Below are 22116 nucleotides of genomic sequence, written 5' to 3'. Positions count from 1 at the left end.
AATTATTAAGGAATGTGTTTCTTTATTGGGAAGCATTGAGTAAGTGGCTACTTAGTACTCGCCGGGGAACAGATACGAAAGGGGAAAGAGGAAGAGGGGGAGCAGGAAGAAGCCACTCCAGGCAGGCTCTGCCTTGGGAAACCAATGACTCAGAAAGGAAGGCTTGGGCCCCAGGGGAAAGGCACCCACAGCAAGACTCGGATGCAGTAACACGTAAACACTGCCCCCACAACCCCAGACAATGGGTGTACCCGGTGGCCTCCGGCCTGGGATCTCCCAATCAGCCTCTTATTCAGGATCCTCTGCGTGAGATAGGACAATGTCACCACCTGGAAAAATCCACACAAACACGCCTGGCATCGCAGATGGAATTTTTGCCTACAGAAGTTATTTGGGAAGTTGATGTCATCCGCGATCATGTTACTGCGGATGGGATGAGCTTGAGGCTAAAGCCAGGAGAGCAGGATACTGTGGTGAGAAAGTTCTAGGCTGAGTCAGAACTGGTGAGGTCCAGATCAAACGAAACAAAACTTGCCGACAATACTTGCATGGCTTAAGCAAATCCCCAAACCTCTGTGAACTTGACTTCCTTCGTTTGTAAGATGAAAAATTGGGACTGAGCTTCCTAAATGGTCTTGTTTCTGGTGCTACAATTGTGTGACCAGGATTCTACCTCGTGGACTGAGCAACAAGCACATTGGTAGCCAGCCAGAATTTCTTCAGTGACTCCCAGGAGAACTCAGTCCAGTTCCCAGAATTCTCCACTCAGAGTATCCACAGAAGCTCAGCAGACCACTGGGGCCAGGAAGTAGCATCAGAGTTGAGTCTCCGTGGGGTTTCTATAATGGAACACAACATCCACATTCTCCCCTCACAGGTGCCTGTCAGGAATAACCACCACCACTGGGTGCCCATAGCTCAGGCCTAGAATCATAGCAACTTGGGAGTCTGAGATCTGAGGATCACGGTTCAAAGCCAGCCCGGGCAGGGAAGTCTGTGAGACTCTTATCTCCAACGAACCACCAAAACCAGAAGTGGTGCTGTGGCTCACAGTGATAGAGCGCTAGCCTTGAGCACAGAAGCTCTGGGACAGTGCCCAGACCCTGAGTTCAAGCCCCACCATGGAGAACCACCACAAAAAAAGAATAACCACTGCTGAACTTCTCTTTGGGCCTCCCTGTGGATGGCCAGCTATTTGCTGCCAAGACTTTCCTTTCACTTTCAAATAAACTTACTTTTTACCTTCAAAAGAAAGGGAGGGGGAAGAACCATCACATTTCTAGTTCCCAACAAGACCTTCTCATGAAAAGGTCATTTTTCCAATACGAGACAAGAGAAAACAAGAAGAAAGAGAAAAATAGACAGAAAAGGGGGGCAGAGATATTGTTCAAGGTGGATTGGACTTATAAACCGACAGGTTGAATGGTGACCTCTTTGTACAAGTACTGAAAGATAATGCAAATAAAATAAATAAAAAGACAACTAGACAAAAGGACCAAATGAGAAACATAGAAAAGGAGGAGAACACTTTTGTACCGTTCGCATATTCTTAGTTTTCTAAGCTTACCAGCAACAATTGAAGTGAGACCTTGAATAGAATTAAAAATTTCTCAAACATGAAAGACAAAGGAAATATCTACTGTGGCCTGTGGCATTGCCCAGGTTAGCACATGTAGCTTAAGAGAGAGAGAGAGAGAGAGAGAGAGAGAGAGAGAGAGAGAGAGAGAGAGAGAGATTCTTTTCACTGAACAGTTTTAGCAGGGAGGTGAGGCTAAATCTCCCCCATGGAATCACAGCCCAGAAATTGTTGACAGCTTTCTTTCATGTGGAAATTGAAACTAAATCTTCAGGATTACTTTGTGGGGCTTGGGGGGGCGGAGAGTGAGGGGGAGGGTTGGTGCCAGTAAGTGAAGCTTGAACTCAGGGCCTGGGATCTGTCCCTTTGCTTTTCACTGAAGGCTGGTGCTTTATCAGTCGAACTAGACCTCCACTTTCAGCTTTTTGGTGGTTCATTGGAGATAAGTTTCGTGGAATTTCCTGCCCTTCCTGGGCTAGCTTCAAACCATGATTCTCATAGCTCAGCCTTCTGAGTAGCGAGGATGGCAGGCGTGAGCCACCAACACCTAGCTAAGATTACCCATGCTCTTATTTTTTCCTAGAGAAAGCAAGTGCAATGGGCCACTATTCTAGCAGTGGTACACCTGAGAAAAACAGCCTGGCTTACTTCTAAAGAGGACACAGGGGAACACTTTGGGGATGGCCAGGACAATGCTTGCAGATGGGGTCCCTGGAGATCGGCACAGAGTTCCACCCTCCACGGGCCTCACGATGCGAAAAGGTCGGGTCAGTGTGCGTGACCCCCGTCAAAAGCAGCGACTGTAGCATGCCGGGACTTTGGGAGCTTGGAAATGCGATTACTATTTCTTTGACTTAGGATAACATATACCATGTGCTTTCGGGAACATCTTGACCTTTTTTCCGGGCTCACGTCCTCTTACTCTCCTTCACCCCCGCCCCCCCTCCATGTACTTTTGTGGTCCAGAAACCAATTATGACAGCCCTTCTTCAAACTGTCATGCCTTGCATCCTGTTGTTCCCTGCCAGGAACGTCCTTTTCCAGCCCTTGTGAGCCTCAAGACATTCTCAGCACATTCAGACCCACATGGTGGCACACTGCTGCTACGCTACCCTTGACCCGCATCCTCTTCTTCCGGCCACGATGACTGCATTGTGAATGATTGCGTTCATCACTACACAGTCGCAAGCCTGCTGGGTGGTGGAATCCGCCACCGGAAGTGGCTACAAACTTTCTCCATGGATTGAAGTTGAATTCTAGTCAGGTGAGTTTCATAGAACTAGTTCTCTGAGAGTCCTCTAAAGAATTAAACGTATCCTAAGAGGTTAGTTCATAAATCAATCCTGCCCAGTGCCCGATGGCCTGCCCACATTTCCCTCAGGCAAGAAAAGACAATAGACAAGAAAGGGTTGGGGGTTTGTATCAGTTTACCAGGATTCTCTCGCCTACTCCCTAAAGGACTTTAGAACAAATGGCTATCCACGTGAGTAACTTTCTCATTTAAATATAGGAGCCAGGGCATTTTGGTTCCATGGAAAGGAGATAGAAAAGAAATGAAAAATCATCAAACTAGTCCAAGTGCTGGTGTCTCACGCCTATAACCCAGCTAGTCAGGAGGCTGAGATCTGAGGATTGTGTTCTAAAGGCGGCCTTCATAAGGTTCTTATCTCTACCTAACCAGCAAAAAGCCAAAAAGGGGAGTTGTGGTTCAAGTGGTAGAGAGCTAGTCTTGAGCAAAAAGAGCTAAGGGAGAATGTTCTGGCCCTTAGCTCAAGACCCAATAATAGTACAAAAGATAAGTAAATATTACAAGTCATCAACCCAGTGCTTGATGTTGTTCTTTAGCTGATTTTGAAGAAGGGCATATCTGCAGCTCTTTCCGTAAATATACTACTCTGAAAGGAATTTCAGTGGCTGTTCAGTCCCTGAACCCTCTATCCAATGGCAGTTCAAATCTGTCAGGATTACCAGCCTGATCCTCCAAGCAGAACCAATCCAACATTCTCAATGTTTAATGAAAATAATATTTGCAAAGTAATGTTAGTTTTAAAAAATAGTCAAGAATAACAAGGTCCTGAGTTCTAGCCTTTAGTACCATCACCAAAAGAAAAAAGTGGGCAGGGGGGGAGTCAGAATAATAATCAGGTTTAGAGACTATAAGGGCCAGGGAATCCTTTCATCCATGCTAGGACATGATGTCTGCTTCTCATGCCTGCGGCCATCCGCCCATACTGATAATGTTGTGTGGCACATGAATGATGTTGTGTCTTCCAGTGACTCTCCAACTCAACTGGATGAAAAGCAAGCCTCAGTGAGGGCCTCGGAAGCTGATTGGCTGTCACCTCCACAATCCCCACCTTTACGCAACTCCTATTCCACTCCAGCCACAGGAGCTGCACTTCTTTCAATATGCCAGGCATATTCCCATCCCCCGCATTTCCACTGCTGCTCCCTTCTCGGCTTCAAGTGCTTTGCACCCGGGTGTTCCCATAGTTCCTTCCTCTCTCCTAGTTCCATCCTTCCCTTAAACGTCGATTTTGCAGTAGCAAAGTCTATGCATTTAAACTTTCACCCAGGGGGTCTGATTTGTGAACTGGGCAATTTTCAGGGCCTAGTTCAAAGCCTGGTATGGAGGAGATGCTCAGTAAGTATTTGTTGAATGCACGAAAGAGTAAATCCAGTCACTGACACCAACAGAGTGAGGTAGGAGTTGTGAGACAGCCCAAACTGGTCACTGCAATCCTCTCTACAAAGTGATTTCAACTACTCTGTACAAAGAACAATGTCAGGACTAGAAACACAACTAAGTTAATGGGGCAAAGTCTCCTAAACTCCAAATAGCAAGTAGCCAACAGACACAGCTACTCTGCTACTCTTTGAGAACTTTAGTGTTGAGTCCTTCACGCTTGCACCATCTCAACATCCACCTGAACAGTTTTCTCTCCTTTCCAGACAGCATCCTCTGATGGTTTTTGTCTAGACAATGGAAGCAGAAGCAACCTGAAATTTCTGAGGCCAAGAGCTCAGATTCCCAAGTTCCAACTCTTTAATTCTGACTCCCTACAAGATTTGGTCTTGCTCAGAGGAAGATGAACATCAGATAGCCTTATAAAAGATGTTTATAACTTCTTTATATTTAGCTCAGAAATGCTCTTCCTGATTCTCCTGCTATAATTAGTTCTCCAAAGTGTAATAGGTTATAAAGCCAGAAATAAACTAGCCAACCAACCTTCAAGCCACTACCTTCATGCCCAGGGCTCTCCTCTAGTCTGGCTCTCTTCCAAGTGGGACAAATCACTCAGCTGTTAGCCAATGGCCTCTGCTGCCACCAGCTAGGGCACTGAACTTAAGTGCTTGAGTGCCCTGGAGGACACATACCCGGCCCTGCGCTCGCTCTCCCTCCTCCAGAGAGTTCACTAATGTTCTTGGGTCAGAACGAAATAAAAGGAAATCGGTTTGGAGGACTTAGAATTCCCACTCCCTTGCTTTTTCTGCATCCTCATGGAAAAGATGTCACTAAAAGCTGTTGACTCTAGGGGAATGAGGGATGGGGAGGTGAGAGGAGGGAGAGAGGGAATCTGATGAGAGCAGAGCATTGTGTGCCATACCCTGCTGAATTCCCTGTGAACAGTTAACATATACTTTCACAGAAACGAATGGCACCGAGGTGAAGCGTCCTCTACCTAGGCTCTGGGTACCAGTGTGAGGGGGAGAGAGACGAGGGTGAACGTGCTCAGGAAATTGTATGCCCGCGTGTGAAAACAAAACAAGGAAGCTTGAGATGGGTTTGGAAAGGGTCTGAGAGATGTGGCAGAGGGTAAGTCTGAGCAAGATCCGTGCTATACAGATGGGGACATGTGAAAGTGAAGCCTCCTTGTACAACTGATTGATGCTAATAAAAACAGGTGGAGGAAAAAAATATTTCTGAGAACCCCATCCCAGAAAATTATACAAGTACCATTACTTAATCTATACATGCAAACAATTGCTGGACCATTCCTCCCCTTCACACCATGTGGATCCCACTGAGCATGGGAGATAGCCTGGGTCTCCAGGCCCATCTGTAGTCCAGCAAGCCATCCCCAGAGCAATCATGGCCAAGCTCAGGTGCCTCCGCCTATCCATGTGCAAAAAACGGAATGGAAGGGTACGGGGAATGGGGAGTGCAGATCTCTTAAATATTTTATCCAGATCTTCACAATCCTTCATGCTTTAGAACACTCCAGAGATTTTTTTTTTCCAATAATGCCACGAACACAAGAGAATACCACCCCTTGCCCCAGAAAAGCTGAAGTATTATTCCTCAAGCACTCAGTATAAGACTCAGGAAAGGGGCTGGGGATATGGCCTAGTGGCAAGAGTGCCTGCCTCATATACATGAGGCCCTGGGTTCGAGTCCCCAGCACCACATATACAGAAAATGGCCAGAAGTGGCGCTGTGGCTCAAGTGGCAGAGTGCTAGCCTTGAGCAAAAAGAAGCCAGGGACAGTGCTCAGGCCCTGAGTCCAAGCCGCAGGACTGACCAAAAAAAAAAAAAAAGACTCAGGAAAGTAGTCAATAGTTCAGAAAGCAAGATAGCTTTTTCGAGAGACCTACACTTTGGCTTTTCCCCCATGCACTGAAATATTTCCACTATCGTTTAATGATCTATCTTTCTGTCGATCTTTTACAATTGCCAAGAAATACAAGTATCTGAATAATAACTGCACCCTCTGTTTAATCTAAGCTCATGTCCACTACCATAACCAGAAATAATAGCAGAAAATAGGGCTATAAATGCTAGACAAGCATCCCTTCACCCCTGGCAGACATACACAGGGGGACTTTTGTGTACTAACCTGAAGGCAGTGTCACAAAACCTTAAACACAATAAACCAACAGTGAGAAAACATGGAGTCAGCTCCTGGGTAGGAATGATCAAAATGCAAGCACACCATTAAATTTAAATTTCAGGTTCAAAAAAAAAAAAGTTAGTATGTCTCAAGACGTAACTAAAAAGCTATTTGTTGACTTAATGTATGCGTGCTGCATTTTTATCCGGCATATCTAGATATGATGCTTTGAAGATAGGCAGGAAAAATGTATGAATCCCACTGCGATTAACAGAGTTGGGTCCGGGACAATAGGAGACGTTAATGATCACATGCTTAATCATACTTTTCTCGTCGAGGGACAAAAGCCTGTTTGAGCAACAGAGGCAATGCCAAAGGTGCCAGGTAGACATCACCTTAAATTAATGGTTCCTTATTTACTAGAATGATCTGGGAGCCAAAGAGACCAACCCATCTTGTGGTTCACATAGCTTCACTCACCAAGGACAGCTCATGAGCAGAGGGCCTACCACCAGGGTGCCGGGACGTTCATTTCTCTTTCTCACCTTCTCTCTACCTGTATCTACATCCCATTAGAAAGTTGTGGGGGAAATTATTGTCATCAAGACCCTTAGAAGTGTTCAAGCCCTTCATTGCCCATGAGATAAACTGTAAAAATCATACAGAGTTCTAAACCATCTGTCTTAATCAAAGGAAACAGCCTCATGTCTGGCTCGTGTCTGTAATCCTAGGTACTCAGGAAGCTGAGATCTGAGGACCATGGTATAAAGCCAACGGGGCAGACAAAGCCAACCAGCAAAAAGCTAGAAGTAGAGGTGCAGGCTCAAGTGGGAGAACACCAGCCTTGAGTGAAAAAAACTATGCAAAAGGATGAGGTTCTGAGTTCAAGCCTTAGTATCACACACACACACACACACACACACACACATATTTACATATATATAAACATACATATATAATGTTTCTATATAAGTAATGTGTAATGTTTATACATATGGATAATAAATATTTATCTACATATTAATAATAAAGAAATGCAGTGAAATAAAACAAATAAGATAATAAAATAATCTGAGCACTGGTGACTCATTCCTGCAATCCTAGTTACTCAGGAGGCTGAGATCTAAGGGTGGCAGTTTGAAACCAGCCAAAGCAGGAGAAAGTCCATGAGACTCTTGTCTACAATAAACTACTCAAGGAATGCTGGAAGTGGTGTTGTGGCTTAAGTGGTAGAAAATTAGCCTTGAGCAAAAGAAGCTCAGGGGCAGCATCCAGGTCCTGAGTTCAAATCCCAGGACTGACACCAAAAAAAAGTTACAACAACAATAACAATAATAACATAAAATGCTCATCTTTCAAGACTAAGCATTGACTTCTGAAAAGCTGCCATTAATCTAATGTCCTGTGCATATGATTACCTGTGCCCACAGGGTCCCTAGACTGAAGGATGCTGGGCCAGAACTTGAAACATCATGAGACTAGTTTTGCTTTCTCTCCTCAGTGGAAGTCACTTTGCTGAAAGGGTGGTCTTAGTCCACTCAAAACTAAATTAAAACACACTTTGGTGTACATGGTTTCACAAAAGAGGAAAGAAATAAGGACACGGACCACAGAAAGTCCCTATAACTCCTCCCACCTCAAACGGTTGCCAATCAGAACACACACAATCCCTGTGTGTACTATTCCTAGTGCTGTGAAGTTTAAGAACATTACTATCTCCTTCTTAAATGTTCTAACGCCTTACATATGAAACTGTAACCCCTCTGTACTTCACTTTGGCATTAAAAAAGGAAAAAAATATTCTAATGGATAATTCTAGCCATTTCTGAACTCAATTTTAAAAAATCAAAAGTGAAGAGACATTATATATTTGCTTACCTATAAGTCCTATCCTGATAAATATAAGTGTGTGCAAAATATACTAGGTCAAATAATCTAGCTTTAGCCTAGTTCTAATCTACCCACCATGATAAATGTATTAACCATTTATTAGGAAAATTAGTTATACTTTCAACATATGGTTTCATTGACTGACATCCTTATTAAACTTACATGTCCTTTCCTGGAAAGATATTAAATTATAATGGGAAAACTTAATAGTAAACAGTATAGAACCAACATTTAGTTAAGAAATGAGTCTCAACGAAGACACACTTCCCACCACAGAGACCATATTACACTTTCATTGTAACCCAGCTTGACTTCATTTTGCCAATCATAAGATGAAATACCCATGTTCAATTAATGCATGTTCCTTTTTGCATTGGTAAATAAAAATAGCATCCAACTGCTTTTGAAATCTGGAAGGAGTAAGTCTTAAGTCTCTGGGGAAATCTGGCAAGGTAATTCCTAACCTTGAAGCTCAGGAAGGGAGGGAGGGAGGGAGGGAGGGAGGGAGGGAGGGAGGGAGGGAGGGAGGGAGGGAGGGAGGGAGGAAAGAGAAAATGAATCTTCAATACAGAGTAAACAAGATACACTTACTAAGATAGGAATGAAACTGCTTAAATGAAAGTGTAGACAGAGCTAAAAACCGAGCTGCCAAATGGGAGGATACACTGGTGAAGCAGCTGCCCGGGCTGGACAGGTGGGACTAAGGTATTCACTTCAGCCATTATTACAGTTTCATAGCACAGCCCTGGCTCTGCTCTCTGGGAAACCTTAGGGGAAGTCACTTCGCCTCTCTGGAATTTGCTTGCTTTACCTAAAAGATCTAGAGACAGAAAGACATCGTGTCTAAGGTGCCTCCTGCACTTACAGAGCTAGGATTCCATTGCTTCATTTCTACAAAAACAGAGGTTAAAAGAGAGCATGTCTAACATCCCTTCTGATGAAAAACACTGACTTTCTTAGTTTATCTGTGGAGAGAGAATTGGACCAAGTGAACACTATAGTTCTGCCCAGATTTGAAATTTTTAGATGAGTTTCACTTGCAAAGAAATGAAGAAGGTTAGTATCAGCAAGTCTTTATAGGATTGTATTTAATGGCTCCTTCTGATATTGGAAGGGAAAACATCCCCTACTTAATGGAAAATTGTTTAAACATGCTTTTAGTAAGCATCATAAAAATAGCCATTTCCCATAAAACTAAAAGCAGAAGCCTCAGGACATAATCTAAGATTAAAGTATTATCACAACTTAAAATAAGGACATGGCAAGAAACTAACAAATCAACTGCACAAAACAACTGATCAATAGCAGAAGACATTCTGACACATTGTGTGCGTAGCCAATAGCTGGCTAAAATCTTCAGCTCCGTTTTCCAGATCTAATCACCCTTAGTTCCCCCACTGCTGACCCTGTGCTTGATAACTAATCTCTCCACTCAGTCTTCATTTCATCATCCAGAAATGAGAATAACGATAGAACCAGCCTCTGAAGCTTGACATGGGTATTAAGCAAGATCACTCCCACGAGACTTTTCGCAAGGTGTCTCATGTACTGTGATCTAAAACTGAAAACATGCCAAGCATGGATGGCTTGTGCCAGTAATCCTAGCTACTCAGGAGGCTGAGATCAGAGGATCATGGTTCAAAGTTAGCCCAAACAAATGTGAGAGATGCTTATCTTCAACTAAGCAGCAAAAATCCAGACTGGAAGTGTCACTCAGTGGTAGAGCACCAGCCTTGAGAGAAGAAGGGGAGCAAGAGGAGGAGGAGGAGGAGGAGGAAGAGGAGAAGGAGGAGGAGGGGGAGGAGGAGGAGGAGGAGGAGGAGGAGGAGGAGGAGGAGGAGGAGGAGGAGAAGGAGGAGGAGGAGGAGGAGGAGTAAAGCAGTGTGGGGGGAAGGGAGGAGAAGAAATGAGAGGAAAAGGAGGAGAAATGAGCAACAAGAAAGAAAGGCAAGGGCTGGGGATATAGCCTAGTGGCAAGAGTGCCTGCCTCGGATACACGAGGCCCTAGGTTCGATTCCCCAGCACCACATATACAGAAAACGGCCAGAAGCGGCGCTGTGGCTCAAGTGGCAGAGTGCTAGCCTTGAGCTGGAAGAAGCCAGGGACAGTGCTCAGGCCCTGAGTCCAAGGCCCAGGACTGGCCAAAAAAAAAAAAAAAAAAAAAAAAAGAAAGAAAGGCAAGAGGTACCAGTCAAAAAGTGCTACCTGAACATGGCTTTGAGTAAGAGTTTCTTGAGTGGTAGAAGGGACAAGGCAGAAGGTTGGTCACATTGCAAGGCCGTGACTACCACATCAGAAACTATACACATGTTCTATACCCAGTGAGAAACCACCCCATCCCCAGCCCTGCTTAATCAGAAGAAAACCCAGAACAGGTGCAACGTTACTTGGAGTAAGAAACTCTAGTGGTAAGATGAAATATTAGAGTTTGCCAATTAAAAGCTGAGGGGAAAAATAAAGATGAACTGATAAGAACAAGAAGTAAGATCCGGCTATGGGCATAGAAAAGGAGACAAGAAGAAGAAAAGACTTGCCCGCATTTTTAAGACGGATCCTGCACTGTGGTCAACCATAGTGGGTCAGTGCAAAAGCTCTAGAAATGTCCCTGATACCTCTGCTAGCCATTTCCAATGCCAAACAAAGCAGTCTTGGAAGAAGGTGAGCACTGGGCTCATTAGAGACAGTGAATCTGGGTTTATTCATCCCCATTACAGAGCATCAGAAACAAAGAATAATGAACCAGAAAGCCCCAGGCCAGAGGGTTCTAGGCCCTCATGGATCCAGGTATAAGAAGTCTGGAGGAGGCCTATATCTACATCTACACCCTGGGGGTGTGTTCATACATAGTTCTAAATCTTCACATACTTGCTTGCAACTGCTTATTTACTCTTTTCAGAATCATATAGGGAAAAAGAGGCCGGACTGAGCAATGGGGAAAGGGACGTGAACAGATGGGGCCAACGGCTGAAATATCAGACTGAGGACCTGGCCACACCTCCCCTCTTGATGAATTCGTTTTCTAAAACATGAAGGTGGAAGGGGAGAAGCATGAAGAATAGTACACAATGCTGGCTGCTGGTGGCTCACACCTATAATCCTACCTACTCAGGAGGCTGAGATCCGAGGATCAAGGTTCAAAGCCAGCCCAGGGCAGCAAAATCCAGAAAACTGTTATCTCCAATTAACCACCAGAAAACCGGAAGTGGCACAGTGTGACCCACGTGGTACAACAAAAAGAACTCAGAGACAGCACCTAGGCCCTGAATTCAAATCCCACAATGGATTAAAAAAAAAAAGTCTGGGTGGGGGGGATGGATAGCACACATTCTAAGTGCAGCATTAAGAATTCTGCAAACACATCCTGGCAAAAGAACATCCACACCGATGATAACCTTCCTCCGAATCAAAGACTCATCCCAGGACTTGCAGTCACGGAACTTTCCAAATAGGCCGCTGGAGATCCCATGCAATCCAGCCATTGTACGGATATGACATCTACCTCCAGTGGTGTGACTGGACATCAGACCACCGCCTCAGAGGAAGAGCACAGGGTGCTCTCTGCCAGAAGGGCTGCGTGGGCTCTGCCCACCCTGAGCAACAGCAGACAATTCTGTATCCCTAAGAGCTTGTTTGTTTGTTGATGTTGATTTTCTTAATTGCCTATTTCAGCCTCCGCCCCCCAAGAGCAATGATCAAAACTACTGATATAAAGCCTCAATCCCACCAGGTTTTTAATCATCTAGGTAATTATGCAATCATCCTCCTTGATTCTACCAGGAGGTCCAGCAATGAAGAGCCAGGCTTATGGAGACTCATTTGGGTTCTTCTGCTCCAGGTCACAGGGATACCCCGCTGGTACATAGCCAGCTGGCCTGCCCCTCAGCCTATTCCTCTCTGAAATTGCTTCATCAACCAAATTCAATGTCTCTCCCTCTTTTTTACCAATGGATCCATTTTTCTTCTTTGGGGTTTATTGTAGTTGTTTTGTTCTCTTCCCACCCAGTCACTAGCCTATGTTATCTATTTTAAGAACTTCTAGCTTCTTGCTTCCTTCTGCTTGGGAAACTTGACTTTTTCATCACAACTGGGTATTAAAATTGGTCCCTTGAAGGAAATGCACCCAAATAGAGGGCTGTTACAAGCAGCCAGCTCTCGGAGATCAGTGGCCTGCTTGTCTTCACTTTTGGTGCGCCCTTCTCCTGGCTCTGCGTTGGCATCTAGTAGCTCACTTACGCCTCACAATAGCCAAAAGCTGTAGGTGCTATTCTTATTGGTGATGGATTAATGAGCATAATGAGACCCACAGTTAATAACCTGCTAGACAGATACAAGCCAGTGGAGACGCATACACAGTCAGCCTTCACCCACTCCCTCCTCTACAGTAGCTTCTCACCATTCTACCCAGTGGCCGGTCACTGTGAATGCAGCATCCGTGAGCTCGAAACTATTTGCTCTTGGGAGAAAATGGGGCGTGCTCCTGGGAGACTCTGCTCAAGGCATTTTTGTCAAACAATCAGAACATAACCTTGTTTTCTGTGTGCTGCTGTTACAAACACTTGGTTTAATATAAACTGTTGATTCATTAACATTGAACTTCCCTAACCACACAACCACTCCTGCTCAAACAAAACTTATCTGTAAGACCTTGTTGAACTTACAAACACTAGACCACACGGCACTACGCCCGGGCACATCTGAAACAAGAGGCACAAAAATGAGGAAACTAGGAGAGACACCCCCCCAAAAGACCCATTTACAGTGTGCAGGCTGAAACGACCCCAGATAGGAGGTTGTACATTGGGTGACTCCAACTCTTACCCTCCTCCCAAGTCTGCCAGGAATCAAAGTGCACCTTGCCTATTGATATGGGGCTACCAATAAATTTTAGAGAGCAGGTGAATTTGCAGGTATTGGCCCTGTGACTGCCCTAGCAAGTCTTTCTTTGCTTCATTTTGGTGGGAGTGAACGTGGAACTTGCCACATTCTTCCAAGGGCATCCACATATCGCTTCCTGCATGGCCTTCTCCACTGACAAGAGAATGAAAACATGGCACCTCCGGCCCACCACCATCCATCCGTTCCTCCAGCGGCCTCCCAGAACTCTCACGAGCCCGCAGCCTTGCTAAGCACTCAGAGGAGAACAGTGAGGGAGACAGGTCGCCTGCTCAGCCAATGGTGAAATCAAAGAAGCTCCCCAAAATGCCCCCAGCCCCCCCCCGCAATGGATGCTTTCCCCCTACAATTAATGAAAATATCTTCTCAAGTTGACTAACTTGGATCTTGTATTCACGTTGGAAGGTCTACCCTCCCGCTCTAAATTGTTTGAAACACTCTGGCAGAAATGAATACAACATTCATTAAGATCTTCCCAAAAACTCAAACCAGCAAAGCTGCCTCAGAGGGTTTTTTAAAAAGAGAATTGTGTTTTGCCAGGCACCAGTGGCTCACATCATAGCTACGCAATAATCATAGCTACTCAGGAAGCTGGAGTCTGAAGATCACGGTGGGAAACCAACGGGGGCTGGAAAGTCTGTGAGACTCTTATCTCCAATTAACTACCCAAAAAAGGCAGAAGTGGAGCAGGGGGTAGCTCAAGTGGTAGAGCACTAGCCTTGAGCAAAAAGCTCCAAGATAACACTCAGGACCTGACTTCAAGTTCCAGAAAACGCGCGTGTGCGCGCACGCGCACACACACACACACACAATTAATTATTTTCTGATAATGATGTCTTGGGAAAGTTTTACATCCCTCTTCCTCTGAAAATATTACCACCTAGAATGCAAGTGAAAGGAAGCGTAGACTATTTTTTACAAGGAGTAAAATTTAAGTTTACTTGAGAAGGAAATTAATATTGACATAAATGCTTAGCTCTACAAAAAACCTGGCCCACAAGACCACAATAGCCAAAGCTTTCCCCTCCAGGCCAAACACACATGCTAAAAGTATGGTCAGTAAGATTTCACCCATTTACAACACAAGATTTCCCAGCTATTATATGTCACCCTATTAGGTTTTCTGGGAAAATAAAAAATGAATTTTATGTACTGTGTGTTCTCAATGAGCCACTCAGATGCCAAACAAGTAAGTAAACTGTCCCAGCAATTCTATTAAGTCGAAATTGTTCCTGGTTTGTTTGCTTCAAGTTTCTGTCCTCAAAGGAGAAATGTCATTTCTGAAACTTTTAATGCCACTGTTAATGGCATATTCAAATGAATCCTAAAAAAAAATCTTAGATGGTTTTCTTTTTGAGAGATTCAAATATAGTTAATAGCAACAGTCCATAGGCATGTCCAAAACATATTCCTGTTTTCTTTCCTTTTTTCTTTCTTTTCTTTTTTTTTTTTTTTTTTTTTTTTTTGGTGCCAGTTTGGGGCTTGAACTTTTAGGGCCTTGGTGCTGTCCCTGAAATTTTGCTCAAGGCTGGTGCTCTACCACTTGAGCCACAGCTTCACTTCTGCTTTTTGATGGTTAGAGATAAGAGTCTCATGGACTTTCCTGTGTCCAGCTGGCTTCTAACCACAATCCTCAAATCTCAATGTCCTGAGTAACTGGGATTACAGGCATGAGCCACTGGTGCCTGGCCCAAAGCACATTCTTACACAACTAGCTTTCTCATACTGGTGAGCACGCCTAAGCCGTGCTGCAACTTTCCTTTAAATAACAGATGAAATACATCAATAAGGAAATAAACTACAAAAAGGTAGACAGAAAAACAAGTCTGAGAATAAGCAGATGGGAAAACTAAACCAGAAAGAAAAAGCTTAAGAGGTGACAAGAGCCAGAAAGGGTTTAAGGGGAGTTTGAAGTTTTCATTTATTAGATAATAAAGCAAAGGAAACAAGAAAATATGAGAGTGGACCCGAAATTAAAAAGGTTACAGAGATAAGAAGTGTGTCAATGCACACGTGATTATTTGTGTTGTCATTTGCTTGTGGGAAATGAAGGAGAAAATGCTCTTTTGCTTTCAGGGCCTTCAGAGAAATTCAACACCTGTCCACAAGTAACAGAGCTATGGGGGTAGGGGGTGGGGGCGCAGCGGGAAGACTATGGGACCCCAACTCATAATGTTTGAGAGGATGGGGAGAGGAGGCCCAAGGCTGGGGCTGGGACTAGAGGACCTCACTCTCTGTCTCTGTCTCTCAACAGACAGACAATCTTCAGGTGCCAATGGCTTACAGCTGTAATCCTAGCATCTCAGGAGGCTGAGAGCTGAGCATCACAGTTCAAAGCCAATGCAGGCAGGCAAATCCACGGGCCCTATCTCCAATTAACTAGCAAAAAAACGTGAGAAGAGCACTAGCGCTTGAGCAAAGAAACAAGCTCACACACAGCTTGCAGTTCCTGAGTTCAAGCCTTAATACACACACACACACACACACACACACACACACACACACACACACACACCCCTAAGATTCTTCCAAGGGCCTATATGAATATTTCTAGTCCTAAACATCACTTAACAAAGGTTACCAATTTTAAGTGAACTACAAGATTTTTTTCCCCAAATCTGATTTGCAGAAACCCCAGTATGTAATATTTTATTGGACAATGATGTCTGTTACTTTATTAAATGAAACCCATTTGATTGAAGTAGAAAATGTTAGAGGAACCAACTAGTGACACAGTTTGTCCTTCTAAAAAAAGTTTAGAAGAGGAAAAAAATGTCAGGCTCACTGGGGTTTTTAGTTTGCATTTTCAGTGTAATAATTCTAAGTACTTAATAGGTTTATGGTATTAACATTCCTGATAATAACATCATTTGGCATTTTTAGACCATTAAATGAGAACTACTCAAAAGTAAGTCAAGTACATTAAAGGATTTCAATTTCTGTGTAGGATAATATCTCCAAGCTATGTAATAAACATCCAGAAGAACTTCCTACCCAAATCTCCACATCCTATCATGTTGTCATCATCATCACCATGATCAACCACATGAACTACAACCACAGACCACCATATTCGTTGTTAGTGGCTATTACACTCATTTTTATTTAATACAGTCCTTTAAAATTACTGTTTTACTAAATTAATAATTTTGGCAGCTTGAGACCAAAATAGTGATCCTTTATGTTTTAATGGGATCTAAAAAAAATTGCACATAATCGAATCATTACTGATTAAGGCAAAGCTCTGCTTATAATTTCTAATCCTATCTTCCAGGCTCAGAACTCGGCAACTATGGTTTTTCCTCTCATACAATGAAGACTGTGGGAAAGGCATTTCCACCAACCTATCAAAGTCCTCAAGTTTCAGAAGCCGGGGCAAGGCAGGAGGTTTTAGGGATAGAGGAAGGAATAGCAGAGAGTCATTTTAAAAAAAAAAAAAAAATGGCATTACCCACCAATTCACTAGAAGAGTTGAAAATATAAAAGCAAACTCCTCGGTAACTTTAATGAACTACCACCTTTCCATGAAACCTCTAATGTAATTGCTTCCATTGGCTTGAATGCAAGTGGCTATGTATTTTGGATTTATATACCATATTCTTCTGGAAGATACATTTTAACTTTAAACAAATGTTTGTTTAAAATTAAGCTGTTTTCTGTTCCTAGATATGCAAAGTGAGACTCAGCATTAAAGCGAAAGACTAAATTGTTCCTCCATATTTAAAGTCTTCTAGAATCTGCCTGCTGCTCTCAACTGAGATCGCCTAGTTACCTTCAAAATAATAATGAAGTCACAAGAGGAATGTGTGCAGTGTAGAGATGACAAAAGCTGATTCATGTGTTTCCTCATGTAGAAAAAATTTTTACACAATCAGTCTGGCTTTTTACATTCTGAAAAACGCCTCTAGAACATAAATATTCTTTATGGTGACCAGGCTATAAACAAAAGTTGCAGATGGTAATAAAGATTTTACCTAGATTTCACTTCTCAGGAAGAGATTCCACATTATTCTTCTTGCTCCATACCCTTAGCAAAACTCCTGACCACTTTTAGCATCAAAAGAAATAATAACATGGATAAAGTAATTTAAAAAATAAGTCAACAGTGGATAAAGTCGTAAAACTATCAACAGGGGCACCACTATCACTTACACAAATCTCACTTGACAAAATGACCATTTTGTCATCGTTCCTGAGCAGCCTGACATCTTTTTACAATCTTCCCTGCCGGCTGGCATTCCGGCCATGGGCCATTTCTGGTCCTCATCTTTTATATCCTTCCAAGTATAAGAACTCAAAATTCTCACCCTAAAGTTTGTCAAATTATAAATGTCACGGGCTAAATATAAACACCAAAGTAAACAGCAAAACAATCATTGCCGGGGATCCAAATTAACAGCGTGGGGGAAAGATTAGCATATGTGGCAATTATCTTAGGGGCTTTCTATCAAACAGGCACCAGCCACTGGAGTAGCGAGGAGGAAGTGGAGCGCGGAGGTGCTCTCTTTAATCCGAACATACATACACTCATTCCTCAGGCAATACGCGCTGCTTAGACTATTCTTAGACCAGCACAAAGTAGCAGGTAATCAGAAACAATTGAAAAGATTGGAAAAAGGAAGAGCAGAGAGAAAGAGGGATGAATAGAAGGGGGGAAAATATTGGAAATGTGGAATATTAGCCAGTCAAATCCCTTCCTAGAGCCTCTTGTTCACAGTCAAAAACTCATTTTTGATGACCACCAGAGACAAACTAAAAATCCAAAATATACAGCTATAAGGTATCCAAATTACCAGGACACTGACTTTGCTTTAAAAGCTTTGCATTGCTCATTTGTCAAGTTCTTTCTTTAAAAAATACAGAAAATATTCAGTCCTTAGAAATCCTGAAGTCTGAAAAAAAAAACAACTTTAAACGCCTAATTTGAATTTTTAAATACTTGGTTAAGTGTTTCATCTTTAGCTTTATTCACAGTCTTTATTATTCAGAATCTCATAAGTTGATTGAACGCTAAAGAGGATAACTCTCACCTCAAAATTCTTAGGTAAGACGCATCTTGCAAAATCGCAGCTTCCTCAGTATTTCTTAGTAACAAGACATGAGGGTACGGGACAACTTCTTGCTCTATATGCCCTGAGCACTTTTCCTTGTTCATTTTCTTCCCACGGAAATGTGGCTACGTATTGTGGCCGGTAGAAGGCAAGCCCCATTTCTTAATGCTAAATAATGCGAACTTCACATGAATTTACTGACCACCCCATCAGAAGCACGCCTAGACAACGTACAAACTACAGAGGGAAAACGTAAGAATCAAACATCCTAACGCTTAGTCTACCTACCTAAAGACAGCAGCTTCATGCATAAGGAAAAAATGTAACAAAGGTAGAGTCCGATCAGCTTTTGTTTTGTGTAGATAAAACCAGTCCCTTGTCTGAACTTTATAACATTAGGCCAGGATTTTCCAAATTTCTTTGACCTTAACTCACAGGATAAAATACATTTCACATCGCAATCAGAACACAATAAGTATGTAAAATTCAAATGAATTTTCAGGGGGAAAAAAATCTTACACTTACTAAATATCTTACACTATTTCTTTTCTGTTTTATCCTTTAAAAAAAATGTTCTGAGCTCACTGAACTCACTTCTTCATCTTTGGGGCCATACAAAGTACTTTGAAAATATAGCTTTCTAACCCCAAAACTTTTGAGAACTACTTAATGAAAGCAAACGTTTTGAAAGGAGCTGATTCATTTGTAGTCAAGAGTTAATTCCAACAGAAGAACTGAGAAGGAAAAAAAAAAATTAAATTATATCTATTCATTTGAAATGTTTGTATATATGCTTTCTTTCTCCCTGAGTAATAAGAGATTGAATTCAGACAAAAAGGATAAAGGAAGTTAATAAAATAATAAACCATAGAGGAAAAAGCCATTCTAAAACTAAATTTCTGCGTGGAAATTCCGTGTGTGTGTGTGTGTGTGTGTGTGTGTGTGTATTTGGTGTGTGTGTTGCATTTACTTTTAAAAGTTCTCTGTCACCACGTATTTATTCTCAAAGTAACTCAAGACGATTTAATGCAAAAAGTTTAAAACAGGTCATATCATGGTGCTATTGCTCGCCACAGGGTGGATGAATAGTTCTGAATAAAATATGATCTTCTCTTTATTTGACCGTGTTCACTTTGTAATTATTAGCAAGGCAGTAAATAATCCGCCAAGGAGCAGTCTCATTAGTGTCCATTGAAATTCACTGCCATTAATTTGCAATAAAAGAACTGAAAATTAAATGGAAAAAAAATAATTTGGGGAGTCCACCATGAGGTTATGGAATTCACATTCTACCAATGCCTTGCTTCACACCCAGGAGTTTTCAAACACTGTGTGAATTAGACTTAATCGCTATATTTTGTTCTCGCGATTCAAAAAAAAAAAAAAAAAGGAGGCAGGAGAAATTATTTTTTTCTCTTTCCAATTTAACCCTGAATTAAAACAAGTGAAATTCATTTGGATCTGCCGACTTCTAAAAGTTTTGTTCGTTTTTCTAAATCCTTTCTGTAATAATTCAGCTTGGCTGTTAGCTATTTATACAAGGGTCCTCTAAGAAGGTTTATGCTTGGATGCCCCCCAAAACTCTGCCTTGCGTCTCCTCTGGAGAAACGGCCCCAGGGCCCTGTGTCTTTTGCTATAAATATCTCTGGAAATGCAACCATGAGCAGCAAAACCGTCCCCGGCTCGCAGGGCCCCGGCGGGCCTGGGCGAGGGCAGGAAGCCAGAGCAGGTGCCCCCGTGTACAGTTGGGAAGGATCTAATTCAACAACCATGTGGCACCCTGAGCCCCCCCCCCACCGCCCCCAAAACCAGCCCAGCAGTCCCTACCTCCCCAGTGGTGGGCACAGTGCTCCAGGGCCCCACCCTATCCCCTCCCCCCTACCCCCTTCCAAGCGGTGGGCCGGAGGAAGAGTCAGGGAAAAGGCCAAGGGGACAATCCCTACCAGAAGCCCCCAGTGAACTGTCACCTGGGTGATCAAGACTTCCCTGGCTGTCAGCGCTTCTCGCTCTGCGCCTGGGAACAGCAGCAGCAGCAGCAGCAGCGCGCAGCTCCGCCGAAGCCTTCCAGAACCTTCCCTGTGTAAGGCAGGCCAGCAGTGTCGCTCAGCGGGCAGGAGGTTCTAGACGGGCCCTGGTGCCTCTCCTCGTGCCATGCCCTAAGCTCCGGGGACACCCACACCTAATAGCTCCGGGAGTCACATGCCCGCCGCCACCAGCCACCACGACTCCATCGGAAGCCCAGAGCCCTCAGGCCCTTCTCCAGGCCCACGCGCGCCCTGAGAAGAGCTTCCCAGCCACCCAAGTTCCAGCCAGAGCCATGGCTTGGGGAAGTGGATGGAGGGGCGCAGGGCTCCAGGGCTCCAGGGTAGGTGCTAAGGTCCGTGGGAGCTGCGTGGAGAACCGCGGCTACACACAACTCTCCTGCGCCCGCCCCGTCTTCAGTCCCTCTCGGTGTCTTTAAGTCGCCCTGCAGCCCCTTGGCTGTCCACTCAAAACTCCTTGGGTTTATGTGCAACGAGGTTTCTCCCCACCCCCCCACACACACACACCCTCCACAGCCCACTGCGGCTCCATGCAGTTCCCCAAAACTCGGCGGCGGCGCACGGGGCCGTGGGAGACGACACAGCCAGTCCCCGAGGGGAGGACGATTGTTCTGTAAGCGGCCAATAGAGAGAGCAGAGGGTCTCCCCACCCCCCTCCCTCCGTCACAGAACCCCCTCCCTCCCCCCCCCAGTCCTGGGGGCTCCCAGGCTGCCCGCTCCCTCCCCGCGTCGTGGCGCGCGCGCGCGCGGGGCGCGCGGGGCGCGGGGGGACGCGGCGGCGGGCGTGGGTACCTGTAGAAGGCGGGAGGGCCCGGCTCGCGCACCGCATAGCCGCCCGGCTCGTTCTCCAGGTAATAGGGCACCTGCTGGCCGTGCGGGTGCAGGAAGGGCGAGAGCTGCGGCGGCGGGTGCAGCAGCATCAGGGGGCTCGGAGACACGCTGTTGAGCGGGGGGAAGCCCCCGAGGCCGTTGGCTCCAAACGCAGCCGCCTCGGACCCGGGGCCATAGGTGAGGCTGGCCTGCCCGTAGACGGCGGCCGGCGCGGAGGCGGCGGCGTTGAACTCGTACGCGGCGGCGCCCTCGGGGTAGTTGAACACGGCGGGCTTGCCGCCGTCCACGTACATCTCGCTCAGGGGCCGCTCCAGGGGCATCTTGAGCTGCGGGCGGCTCAGGGGCTCCAGCTCGCCGCCTTGGATCTGGTGCAGCAAGGCCATTCCCGAGGCTTTGGTGTGGAGGGTCATGGTCATGGTCAGTGGCCGCGGGCGAGTCGCACGGCGTCTCCCCGCCCCGCGCAGGGCTCAGCAGCCCACGGGCCACCTGGAAAAAGAGCACAGCCGGTGGTTAGGGGCGGTGCGAGGCGCCATGCCTGGGCCCCCCCCCCCGGCCCCTCCCCGCCGTGACTTGCCACCGGGCGAGCCCGGGGGGCCCTGGCCCTGCCCCGAGGGGCCAAGGCTGATCGGTGGAGCCGGGGTGGTGGGACGCCCGCCCGGCGCAGCCCGGCCGGAGTGGAAGCGGGGCGCGCGCGCGCGCTCGGCCAACTCCCGGCTCGTCGGAGTTTCCAACTTGAAGGAGGGCTCGCCTCTGCTGATATGCATTACAAAGGTGCTGGCTGCCCGCCTGGGGCTAGGGCCCCCGCTCTGCCTTCGGTTTAAACATCACTCCTCCCGGCATCCCGGGTTCATTGTATATATTTTATTTTATTTTATTTTGAGAAGATCCCAAGGAGCAACTTTCCTCCACTTTCCTGGCTGTCCTTCTCACGCTTTGGGACAGAGGCTGACTTTCACCGGCGACGGAGGAGCCCTGCCCTGGGATCTCCTACAGGTGGGCCA

General features: G+C 45.2%; 1 protein-coding gene across 7 annotated transcripts in view; it reads right to left on the bottom strand.

The window, feature by feature from the left end:
• The window catches only part of Esr1 (estrogen receptor 1), a 321561-nt gene that overhangs the window by 206116 nt on the left and 93329 nt on the right, over positions 1 to 22116 (bottom strand). For all 7 annotated transcript variants that reach the window (XM_048354300.1, XM_048354303.1, XM_048354302.1 and 4 more), the window contains one exon: positions 21077 to 21601. In XM_048354300.1, the coding sequence (XP_048210257.1) occupies positions 21077 to 21531 (455 nt within the window). In that variant the 5' untranslated portion in view covers positions 21532 to 21601. The remainder of the gene's footprint in view (positions 1 to 21076; positions 21602 to 22116) is intronic.

Source organism: Perognathus longimembris, chromosome 9 (assembly GCF_023159225.1).
Source record: "Perognathus longimembris pacificus isolate PPM17 chromosome 9, ASM2315922v1, whole genome shotgun sequence".
Classification (NCBI taxonomy): Eukaryota; Metazoa; Chordata; class Mammalia; order Rodentia; family Heteromyidae; genus Perognathus; species Perognathus longimembris.
The sequence above is the reverse complement of the archived record's forward strand: the minus strand, read 5'-3'. Positions and strand labels throughout refer to the sequence as shown.